The sequence below is a fragment of the Notothenia coriiceps genome, unplaced genomic scaffold (genome assembly GCF_000735185.1).
Source record: "Notothenia coriiceps isolate Sejong01 unplaced genomic scaffold, NC01 NC01_scaffold00036399, whole genome shotgun sequence".
Taxonomy (NCBI): Eukaryota; Metazoa; Chordata; class Actinopteri; order Perciformes; family Nototheniidae; genus Notothenia; species Notothenia coriiceps.
The window spans coordinates 204,171-216,914 of record NW_011369100.1 but is presented as its reverse complement, the minus strand read 5'-3'; the positions used below and the strand labels follow the sequence as shown (position 1 = coordinate 216,914).

The 12,744-nt window shown below is 40.9% G+C and overlaps 1 protein-coding gene across 2 annotated transcripts in view; it reads right to left on the bottom strand.

The window, feature by feature from the left end:
* The window catches only part of ldlrad3 (low density lipoprotein receptor class A domain containing 3), a 44,012-nt gene extending 38,754 nt beyond the window's left edge, over window positions 1-5,258 (bottom strand). The window contains exons 1-2 of one of the 2 annotated variants that reach the window (XM_010792314.1): window positions 5,110-5,258; window positions 4,892-5,005 (exon numbers count right to left, since the gene is read on the bottom strand). In XM_010792314.1, coding sequence (XP_010790616.1) covers window positions 4,892-4,946 — 55 coding nt within the window. In that variant the 5' untranslated portion in view covers window positions 4,947-5,005; window positions 5,110-5,258. Of the gene's footprint in view, window positions 1-4,891; window positions 5,049-5,109 lie in introns of those variants that run through there. The other variant, XM_010792315.1, reaches the window with a different exon arrangement.
* Between the last annotated feature and the right edge of the window lie 7,486 nt (window positions 5,259-12,744).

The window sequence follows — 12,744 nt, the reverse complement described above, 5'->3', positions numbered from 1 at the left end:
CCTTTTTCACAATTGGGTGGTACGTGGCAAAGTTTAAGCAATAATGAAATCCGCCTCTGTATTATTGATATCTTGGTGCGTGTGACAAAGATTGTATGCGACACTGTGGGTGACGAAAAGCACATTTCATTATCTTAAGGCCCAGATACACCGGCCCGAAATCGGCAGTAAATGGGAGTCAGGCCGAACATGAGCGTGGGCACGCCCTATTCGGAGTGGTGTGCGCCGCACCGTCGGGTCTTTTCTGCCGACCTGACGCTTTTTCTTGCCGATTCAACATGTTGAATCTGCGTCGAGAACACCACTGGAAGTCGGACAAAGGGATAACACTGATTGGCTGTTCAGCTAGCGAATCAGTGCATGAGAAGCGTTAACGGAAGTGAGGGAGGTAAACAAATGATTTAACACAAGCGTGAGTCCAAGGGCTGCTAGCTCCAGTACCTCCCGTTCGTCCTGCTCCTGTTCGTTCATGTTTTCAATGGACGAGAGTGAAAATGGAAAGAAAAACGCTATTTGTTGTTTGCTTATATCACGGAGTCTGTTCTTCTTCTCTGTCTTCCGGTTGTTGCCTCTTTTGAATGACGAATACACACTACCGCCCCCTGCTGGTAAGGAGAGTTATTGCCACTCACGCATGCGCAGTTCATACGTGCTCGGCTCGGATTTGCGGTGTGTTCCAGTGCGCGAAGTCGGCAAATACGCAGGAGAGTCCGGCGACGCAACAGTCGGTGTCAGCGTCGGCGACTTCTCAGGTGACTGGCCGGTGTATCTGGGCCTTTAGCTGTGATATAATGAGCATATACCACGGCCTGTCGTGAGCTATTGCTTAAATATACATAAACATTGATTGATTGATTGATCTATATATCTCTCTCTCTATAAGGAACCGCAGTAAACAGGTGTTGCTATAGCAACACGTCATGTTTATGTTTTTGCGCGAGATCAATAGCGCGAAAATCACTGCATTTTCGATAAGGTAAATATTGACAATTTTTAACAACAGAGGGTGCTACATAACACACTTTCAGGAAAAGTCACGGACTGGGAGACTTGAATATTTTATTGAAAAAAAGTTACATACAATCAAGAAACAGCTGCGGGTAAAATGTACCCGTTGGCGGTTCTAGTGTTAAAGCTCCACTGTTATCTTAGACTGAAACGTGACTCCAGTCATGTGGCTTTGTTTAACAACTATGGGAACTAAAGCCACACTGGCCCTCCTCAATCCCTGGCCTTCTCTGTGTGACTATTGCTGGAAGCATATCAACCTTGTCAGCCAGCGCGGAAACACAACTCTTTCTCTCTCTGTTTCGTGTTCCAAAGACACGCAAAGATAGGCACAGACACAGGGCTTTTTGGGCCAACTGGCCTGTCTCTGGGAAGCCACATTGCAGAAATACAACGCATCATAACCAGGAGACAATCTCCCTGTTCTTTGGGAGAAATGACCTGAATACTCGGTCTTTGGTCATGAATACAAATATCCGACCACCTGGCCTGTGTGTGGACTGGTAATGGTCACAGAGAGCAGGTAATGGAGCGACTTTTATGTTGATTGAGGATACAATTTAGTGTGACTATCAGTTGTCCAACTGAGGCGTTAAAGAGATGAGCAAGTGTGCACATGGTCTCTTAGACTCTCAGATATTGCATTTGTTATTGTTTTTTTGTAGGTAGTATAGTACAGTACAGTTGGGCTGGGCAAGGCGCTCTTGTGAACAACCCCTGAATACTTGTAGTTAGTGAGCATAACAGCAACATGTGAGGCATGAAGGTTTCTTCTTAAATTCCTCATGGAAGTAAGACATGGACTTTCAGAGCTCTGTGAGATTACGTATTCAATTCAAATGGACACAAAAATCTAGTAATGAGAGGATGTTAATACAAATGTAAAATGAAATCTTAAACACATGAAAACAAGGGTATACAGTATTGCATTGTGTTGGTACTTAGGCTTCTATAAATAAAATGTAATGATCACAGATATTAAAGCTTATGAACTGGGATTGCAGGAAGCAAGGGTTTGATAAAGAAAATATTTTTGTGAAATAAATGTATCCATAGCAATATTTGAAAACCAAACACATAGCTGTAAAAAAAAACACCGCTGAATTAAAGGAAAATCGAGCCAAAGAGCCTGGTATTGTAATGTAATCAAACATTAGGAAAGTTTCCATATATATTAAAATGATGACCTTTAACAAGCAATAATCATCCCAGAGTGCAGGGAAAAATAACCGATGCAAAGCTAATTCATCTTTCCAACATTGTACCTGAATTCATTTACATAAATATTTCCGCTGGTACTTGGCCAAACAGACAAGATGAACAGCTTAAATATAATTTCAGGCTGCACACCACAATACCATAAACGTGCCCTGTTGGTTACTGCATTGCAACATTCCATTGTCAGTGGGTAGTGTATGAATATCATGTTGCATATTAGCACTGATTTATCACTTGCAGCTTAGAGTGAGTGCAAGGCTAGAAGTCCAGTCCAGTTCAAATCAAAGTCTAAGTCATCTTCTGAATGGGAGTATAAAGAGTGGCCTTCACTGGGTTTGATCTCATAGGACAGATGCTGTACTTACACTGGAACACAGGTTTTGAGCACCTATCATTTGTTTTGAGACATGTACAAAAACAAAAAAATTATAAATCTAATAATACAGATGAAGTTTTAAAAAAGGGAAACTAAGAGTGCCCATGCTGTGAAAAACGTTAGTCTTTTTAAAAGGTGTCCATCTTACCCAGATATTTTTGGCAAGTTTACAAAATGTAGTGAAACATTTTACTGTCTTTTTAGTCTTACAATTTGCTTCGGCCAGCTGATGTATGATCCTGTATACTATACGCCTCGTTAAGGATGTGAAGTAGAAGCAAGGGAAAAAAAACGAAATATTGGTATCAGTATCAAAGCTATAGTTATACAGTAGTAGACCTTATTTGTCTGATCTGCAAGGCTTACTTTCATTGACAGGTTTAATAATAATAACACAAATTGTGGACTGCAAACTGTCCATTGTTCACAGCATGCAAACCAATGTTAACTGTGCTGTGACTTTTTAACATGACATTTTAGCATTTGTGGACCATTTAGAAACATAGTTATTGCATGGTGAAGATAACTGCCAATGTAATTGAAGAAAACAAACGGAAATAATAGTATAGGAGAACATTTCTGGCATCAATCACGTGTACATGCTCCAATAGAGCAAAGGAAGGTAGGTTTTGGCAGTCAACACAAAAGCTTGGTTCCACACCTAATATAATGATATTTACACTTCACTTGCACTGACAAAAAAACATTTTCACATGCACATGCTTGCCATGTGGAAGGCAGAACACACTTACCAGATGTGTGCTACTTGTGTTCAATAATAAGTGTTACAATTATATGATGAAAAAATGAAAACAATTCAACAGTTTTGGATTTGTTTACATAGTGCACAGGCATTTTCAGGCATATCCTAAAACTAAAATTGCAACAATAGGCTTTTTTCCAAGCATAACTTGTCACAGCAGAAACAGCACAGGTGTTACTAATAACATTCAAAATGGTTCTGTCGATTTGAGTGTCTCAGTAAGCCATGGAAGTGTGACAGGGAGCTTCAAGCATGCACAATGTCAGGACCATAAAACCAAACTAGGTAGGCTAAAGAAAGTTCAGCCATCAATATTCGCATTGCTTAAACCTGTGCCTTCCCAACAGTGACATGTCAAAACCTCTATATAGTACCAGGAGCATCCAAGAACTGTTTCAGCTATATACCAATCCAATGCACCTGCAGTAATAATGGAGCTCATTAAGAAGTATTCAATATGTGACATAAGTTAACCATTTTGAAAGGAAAGTGTCATCACTAAATGCTTTGACTTCTCTCCATAAAAGTCCTCATGTGAGACAATACAAATTGAACACACATCGAAGGCATATTATCTCATTGATAAGCAGCTCTTTACGTGTAAATAAACTATTGGGCTGTATGTGTTCATCAGGCATACATCTAAAATTGGTATCAATATGCTACAATTAGCAGTTGTAACCTACTTTACACATGTTGAGCCTTATCTACAAATAGGCTATTTGAAAGTAGTATTTTAAGAGGAAAGGACAGCATTTTCTCTATTACAATACAAATAGTTTCTTACTTCATTATCATAATTACACATAGGCCTACTTCGAGGCTGTTACCTCGAAATCACTGATTATCACACGTGTTTCTCATTCAATTAATTATTCACTGCAGCTCATCAATTAAATGGATAGTTAGCTTTTCAGCACACTGAAATATCCAGAGGATATGTGACTGATTGGAATACCAGATCCAAACTAAAGCTGTATGGTTAAAAAGTGCAGACTGGAAGTCCTTTGTATTAAGTGTCCTCCACCGGGCACCAGCTGCCATGGCGGGGCTGGACAGATTGACTTGTCAACACTGTCCTGTCAACAACCCCTCGGTCATAACCTAACCCAGAGGAGACTATAACCCCATCTCAGTAAAACATACAGTACAAGGATATAGTCATGGAGGGTGTCAGTAGCAAAACTATTCTCACTCAGAAGTGAAGGGGACATGCTCCCATTCGTCATGCACGGAAAAACTTTAAAACTGCTCACACGGCTGCTGCAACTCCCAATTCCCAGACAAAACCCGTTCAGTCGATATAAATGAAGGTTGGCTAACTTTTGCTCATATAAGTTGGTTCAATACGTTTTATATGCTTTTACTCGTAGAAATAAAGAAAACATCCGAACCGAAGCGTGTAACAGTTTCAGAGAACACTTCAAAAGATTTTACATTGCCCCCCTTCGTGTAGCCTAACCCACCAGTAAGCGTGACGGCGCTGTGACAACAACATTAGTTTCCGTGTGCTTCTAAACACTTACCAACAGTTCTTGAGCCTGACCCCGACCCCAGCAGAAGGTACCAGATCCACATCATACGGTCTCCGTTTCCCCCCGGCCTGCCCTTGTTGTCCTGCCCCACCGCGGGGCCGAAAACTGTGGGCAAAGAAACAAAACTTATCCGACACAGCTCCACTAGTGCCTATTGTAGCTCACTAATAAGTTGGACTCGTTTTCCCCATCCGACAAAACAACGGTACATTTGGCGTGAGATTAGTGGGTTCGCGTTGGGACAAAAGTATGGAGTCCGGTTTTTGGAGTGGGAAGGTCTACAGGCTTTAGCTGGAGGGGCTTCGGGGTGGCGCGGCAGGCAGGCTGGGGAGTCGGTCGCTCGTGTGTTGGTGCTGAGGGAGGCGGAGTCGGAGGCAGAGAGGCGCAGAGCAGAGGTCGGTCCACTTCGGGGCAGCGGTTCCCAATATGCGGGCTAGGAACCTCTAGGGTCCCCTCTGGCAAAACCATGTTTGACTGCACCGTTACTCCGAAGCGAAGTTAGCCAAAATGTTATTTCACCAACGGATATTCACCACAGACGATACAGACACAGGCGAAACATTAGTGGAATTGGGGACATTTTAGGGACAGAACCTCCAGCTAATAAGTGAGCGTCAAAGTTTAGTTTTCTCTAGCCTAATATGAAACAGATAGGCCTGAAGGCCTGGAAGAAGACCATTTACAAACTACTTTCCCGAAGAAATACCATAAAACTCTGCAAGAGTATTGTTTCAAAAAATGTAACAATCTAACAAGGAAAGATAACCAACAGACAGATAACAGAATTAACATTTAGCCTATAATATGAGATTATGTGTGAACTTCATTATGGTTTATTATGAAAACCTTACCCCTCTGTGGTTCATAGGCCTTTTATAATGATGTCCGTATCGGGTCTCTACGAAGTAGGCCTATAACACAAACACTTTGCTTAAGAGATATTGTGCAAACTTAATTTTTACTTAGGCTATAGCGTACATTTTACACAGTCTATTGCACCTTATCTGTAATTTGTATGTAATTTGTAATTGTATGTCATTTGTATGTTATTTGTAATTTGTATGTATCTGTAATAAGGCTTAATATCAAATAAGAGTGATTATTTCATCTCATTATTACATTGTTTGTTGTTGTATTGAGCACACACATACATGAGGACATACACATTAATGATAAATCAATACAAGTCCAAAGGAGGAATCAGTTCAACCTCCTTGGTAATTTATGGTGATCCTTGATAGTCACATTAAATCTGGAGTGTTTACCTTTCGTTTCCTTCAAAGACAAATAAGCAACCATTTTATTAATGATCCAGCTATTGGACTTTAAACTGTTGGAATGTTACATCAGGGGTAGTCCATGTTATTGTTATTTCTTTTTTTTTAAAAATTGTTTTAGCTTCAACCATTCAAAGCCATTTTCCATGCACATCCAGATCACTTTATCTCTGAAATTATCTAAAAAGCATTACAAATATCCAAGCTCATCCAGCAGTTTTGAGACAATATTTATCCTACAACATAGAACGCTTGACTTGGCCAACAGTCAACTGTATTGAAAAAATGTCCTCTGAAAATGCTGGAAAAATGCTGAAAATGGAAAAAAACACAACATAAGAAATAGGGTTGTTCCAAACACTGGCTAACTGTTTTTGGCACCAACACCAACATAATTGGATATACATCATGTACACTTTTTTAAACACTATTAGAAATAATTAAAACTGCCCTCCCTTCTGTTTACTGTATGTAATCACAAAGTTGTATGTCCTTAGTGAAAACAGGATGGGGCAAAGCAGCACTGTCATTTTAATTTTAAATAGCTTTATCTCCTTTCAATCCCCCACCTGGATACATATTTACATATTACAGAAACAGTTATGGTTCACCAGGATGTGGCACAACAAACAACATCAGAAGTCAGGCCGGTATTGCTGACAAGTTTTCAACAGGGATCAAAAGTATTTTTGAAACTGTATAAAACTAGATATTAAGTCAACAGATGGCACAGGGGGAAAGTATTTGGAGTATTTTTATATTTTGAGATTGTTTGCCTTGATGAAAGAAAAAATTGAAATTGTAGAAATCAAAGCAGGAAAGATGTCCTGGTGTTGGCACAGAAAGACACTTCTCGTCTCCAATTGTATGTCTGCTGTACCTATTCAAAACTCGAGCTCTAGTAACGTCCACACAGTGGGATATATAATATTTAAAACTCAAGATAGAGAACTGTCAATACACAGCCTGCACACACACTGCAGAGCTACAAGGCAGAAAAGAAGGCTTTATATTGGTATTTTCATGGCAATTTTAGTTGAATTGAATTAGAGAGACAGAGAGAGGGATGGAGGGACAGGAGGCTTCACCTCAAACCTCTCTCGTCTTTATCATAGAGCCACAGCTGTGTGCAGACCAACAACCTCACTTCAAACAAACCCCTCCTTTTGATAGCATGCTAACCTGGAGGCATATGATTGGAATGAGTCCCAATATCAGACTCCTCCAGCTCACTTTATATTCATCCACACACTGCCTTATCAAACCAAAGCCTTGTGCAGACTCAAACTCCAGGATGGGGTCCTGGCATGTCAATCGGATCGGTTCAAACTTTGTTTAAGATTTCAGCTTGAAAGCTTCTGCAACGGCCTGGTGTCCTCATATTCCCCTATTGTTGCCAATAGGACCTTATGTATATCAATCTGATATGATGAGCCCTGATATTCAATGGTTGTGCTTGTGCACTGCGTTAACATCTACAGTTGGCATATATTAATATTTGAATGAGCTAACCAAAGCACAAGATTCCTCGACGCATTCCAGAATACAATCAACACTAATACAACTAAATGCTTGTTGTGGAGGGGAAAGATTTGTCAGTCAATGTTAAATGGATTTCATTTTGCTCCCCTGGAGTTATCATTAATGTTAATGCCGAGCTGTTTCACAAATTATACAGCCTGGTCCATGAACCAGAACGGGATAATCTGTTTTTGGGGCGCTCTGGCCTGCAAGCTAGAAGCAGAAACTGGCTCAACTGTATTACTGATTGACACACAGTGTTTCAGTAATGCCCATCAATTAGTTTAGGCTATCTATAAACAGCTCAGACCTAATTAGCTGCGGGCCAACAAATGGACTCATTAGGGGACATTAAAGCCTAATATGAAGGTTGTTATTGACTTAATCGCAGGAGAAACCCAATTAGTGACCACGTTTGGAAAATGACTCTGAGGTAGGGAAATGATCAGATTGCCGAAGAGGGGAGGAGGGGGTGCGTAGCAGCCTGGGATGACTTTGCCTGTGGGTGAATGGTTGCATTGAGAGGGAGAAAGATTCCATCAGAGATGTAGCAGGAAGTAAGGCAATGTGTATCAGGAGAAACACAAAGGAAGTTTATGTGAGTGTGCGTTCGTGTGGGTGTTGAGAGAGAAAACAACACTTACAGCGCAGCAGGGAAGCAGAATGAGTAAGGTGGCCAGCGGCAAGAAAGAGTATCAGGAGATGGATGAGTAAAGCGAGAGATGAAGAAGATGTGAGAATAAAGCAAATAGAATCAGGGGAGATATTGTCATAGAAAGAGATCGCATAAGAGAGGAGAAATGAATTTAAATAGATGTTTATGTGAAAGAGCAAGCTGTAGGATATTACTGAGCTGAATACACAGTTGGCAAGAGATTGGATCTCTCATTTGAGGCTGAGAGAGCGATAATGCAAGTCATGACAGCTTCAGTATGAAAAGTCCTTGTCATGTCAGAGTGCCATCGAGGTAGCTGCAAAATGCCAAGGCCCCTAAAGGATGGGCTCACTCTGGTGTGGGTCTCTTGACATTCATCTTATATTTATTAACCTGCGTATCAATGTGAAGGACATCTTTGTGAGTGAGTGTGTGAGTCAGAAAGCAATAAAGAAGGAGAAAACAGGAAGGAGGAACCATGTGCTGATGGTTCCAGTAAATGTTAGGGAAAAAGCTTAATAAACTTGACTTTTAGTATATTCAAACTGGGTACTATGACCAATTATATCAAAAAGCATGCACTAACACTCATATGTTTACAGTGTTGCAGAGTTATGCTCACAACGAGTCTCTTTCATGCTTCTTCTAATGCATTCATTGAATAATCATTCAACTATTTGACGAATGCCTTTTTCCAATGCCATTAGTTAGCAGGGTCTGGTGCTGCAGGGACATCAGATGGCATCAACAATTGAGTCAGTGAGATAAGGGTAGGTTGTGTGTGTGTGTGTGTGTGTGTGTGTGTGTGTGAGTGTGTGTGTGTGAGAGTGCGTGCATGTGGGTGTGTGTGCACTGCTGTCAATCTATAAGGCCCAGGCTGAGAATCAAATGAGACACAGATATTGATTGGGGATTTCACAGGCAGGGGCCAATAACAATTTGAGAGAGAAACGCCTGGAGCATCAACAATTACTTTCTTAATTAAGCTTGACAAACTGATGTACAGATTGAAATGGGTTACCCAGCAAATTGCAAAACACAAGGGTGATAATAAGTACGACAAATATAGCATTAGCATAACATTATTGAAGTGGAAAAACATGGGCATGTGACTATCAAAGAATAAAATCAATCTCTGGGCTATTTGCTGTATAGGACATTTTATTGAAACACACAGTAAAGGTTTTAATGGACGCTCATTAAACTAAAAGGATAGAAATTGCTATAGATTAAATGATTTACATTTAGCAGTAAAACATATATGGAAAACATCACAGCCATTTCACTTGTTTTTGACTGCTAAAGATTAGCCCAGACATGAAGTTGGAAGAGGCTAACTCTCTGTGGTGAACCGGCACTCAAGACAACATTAGTTCATTATCAGAACTGGTATTCATACAACACACAGTGGAAACCTTTAATAACTGCTTCAAACAAGGTCAAGCTCAGCTGAGGAATGGGTAATTTTCTCACACTTACACAGTAATTAGTAGACGTTTGTTTACTGTGAGCACTCATCAAGACATACATCCTCCTGTTGTGTCTTTCTCTATGGACTAAATATAAACTAAAGTGTTGCTTTGATAGTCTTTGTAACTCTTAATGAGGAAACAATTGGTTTTGAGTTTAAAACAATGGTTAATTAGAGAGAACAGAATCACTGCGGGCAACATACGAACATCATACAGAGTAGCAGAGGCTGATGGCAATGCATTAGTTTTGCAGGTACTACGTCATAAACCATAATATTCGACAAGTTGAATTTCTGACCTGATGATGGCATTAAATGAAAAGTCAGAAGATCAACAACAATATATTCAAGTTGGGACAATAGACGTCTGCACAACACCTAATAGCAACCCAGATATTGAGACATTTCACTCTAAACCAAAACTGTCAACTTGCTAGTGATTTTTGACTAGATATATTAAAACTTTGACCTGCTGGAGGCGCTAGATGAAAAGTCAGGGGAGAACCAAGTCATCGAGGAACCTGGATATGCTGTATCTCGCAAAGCAACCTACTACGTATTTAACCGTTCAGCATTTGTCGAGGCATTTCACAGTGAACCCAGTTATAACCTCAAGGTGGCACCTTGCCACTGAAAAACAGATGATTTAGGATTCATCACACGGGGACCATGAATGTCTGCACGGAATTTCTTGTTAATTCATCAAGTTAAGTGGTGTACTGGTAAAGGGGAAGAATGTTGGTAAAACACTGCAAACACTTAGCAAGTAGCATGGCGTTGTAGCTCCACAAAAACCCTAAGCAATTTGATTTGTTGGGCATCCGTGTCTCTACCTTTGACAGCACAAAACAATTGCTTGCACGGCTAGGAAACACTAACCATAGAGATAGCAATCAGTGAACGCTCTTTTCTAATGGTTACGTTGTTTTGAAGACCACAGACAATCAATGATTTCCTTACAGCTTTTTTTTCTGAACCCATTTTGGAAAGCAATGACAAATGAACTATTGTGTCACTGATATGAGTGTATAAGTAAGCATTACAAAAAGGGTTGTCTAAGGAAGTAGAACATTTATTTTCCTTTATTTCATCCATGCAAATCATCCTTTTTAAAACATTATTGCTTATTTGTAGCATAATGGCCACCTCTGTTCTGCGTTTCTTTGTATGCCTATGCCAGGTATTGCATGTGACATCTACCACAAAGTTGTTCACCCTCAAGTCAATAACTTCTTTTCCAAGGCGCCATTAATGTGCTATTGATTTGACAGAATTAAAGAACTGAACCTTTTACATTTAGATGCATTCCCCATTGTTCATAAGTCTGGGCACAGGTGACCAACTTAACAGACACAATCTAATAAAATATTGAAGAAAAGACGTCATGGAAATATCACAGAGACAGAGACAGAGAAAGAAGGAAACAGAAGGAAAGGAGAGAGCATCAGGGCCAGAAGGTCAAGTGATGGCATGAAGCCAGGATGATAAGAGGCACCATTGCTCCCAACAGGCTTGGCCTGTTTTATAGAAATCTTTTTGGCTTGGCCCACTGCTCACACCCGCAGGCTACCATCGTTTAGCGGACCACCAACTGTCGCAGGTGTTTTTTTATGGGCCAAAGTGGGCCACTCATTCTCAGGCTCCCTCCCATGCCTTGGCCTCATATTCTGTATTTCTCATCAGGCTGCTTGGAGCTCCTGACTATATTTGTGTTAGATAAAAGGACCCAGATTTGTTGTAGGACAACACTGAGAGTAACCTTGAGAATGTTACAGCAGTGCTGTATGTCCGCAAAATGAACAAATATGCATCGCGCTGGGGAATGAGTGACACGTTTGAGCTATTGAAGTGCGAATTAGAATCGAAGGAGCAGCGGACAGAAGAAGCAGAACAAAGGTGAGCAAAGAGGGAAAAAGGAATTGGTTCGTATATAAGATTCAGCAGGCAAGCGCATACATATAGATGGATGTGTGAAAAGGAGGAAGGGGAGCATGAAATATCTTAACTACACTGGAAGTTATGGGTGTTAAGAGAGGTTTAGTCAAGGGCGTGATAGATTGGATCATGTGTGGAGTTTAAGAACATTATAGAGAGGAAGCACAGGGGAGGCACGAGGCAGCAGCACCACCAGGGTTTCTGGGCTGAAAGAAGTTGCAGCTAGAGCATGGAGAGTAACGGTAAATGAGTTGTTTGGCCTTGACCAGAAGGATGTGCTAGACTTAGGGACAATAAGCCACACCACCACAGGGTTAAAACTCACGCCAGGTTTCTCTGGGCTCTGATTATTGCAGAGAGGAGACAGGAGGGAAGGGGAAATAAGGGGAAAGGCGAGTGGGTGTTCGGGAGCTTGCTGAGAACCTTGCCTTTGATCACAGTGGGAAGAATTACCAGCTCGATGCCCACTGCCGCTGGGCCCCAACCCCAAAGCACCATGCGGCAATTGCGGCATGTTCATATTGAAATATCAACCCCCCTATTCCCTACACTGCTCTGATTCATTTATTGGCAGGAACATACTGAAACACACACAAGATAACCAACCCATAGACACACCCAACCACACAAATACATACATACACACATACACTAATAAATGGCTTTGTTACGTTGACTCGCCTTGGGCGAAACATTCGTTAAAGTCTCAGCTCAGCAGCTGTGGGGCTGTGACCTAGGGGGTTACCAGTTTGCCACACACACACACACACACACACACACACACACACACACACACACACACACACACACACACACACACACACACACACACTGGCAAAAAGAGGGCGGCAATAACACGAAATTTCACCAACAGCAGCGGAAACGTGAAACATAAGTGAAATAAATGAAATCTTTTGAAGTGTGACGGTAACATTTTTCAGAATCAAAACATGTCTATGGCTCAACGACATGAAGGAAGCTATTC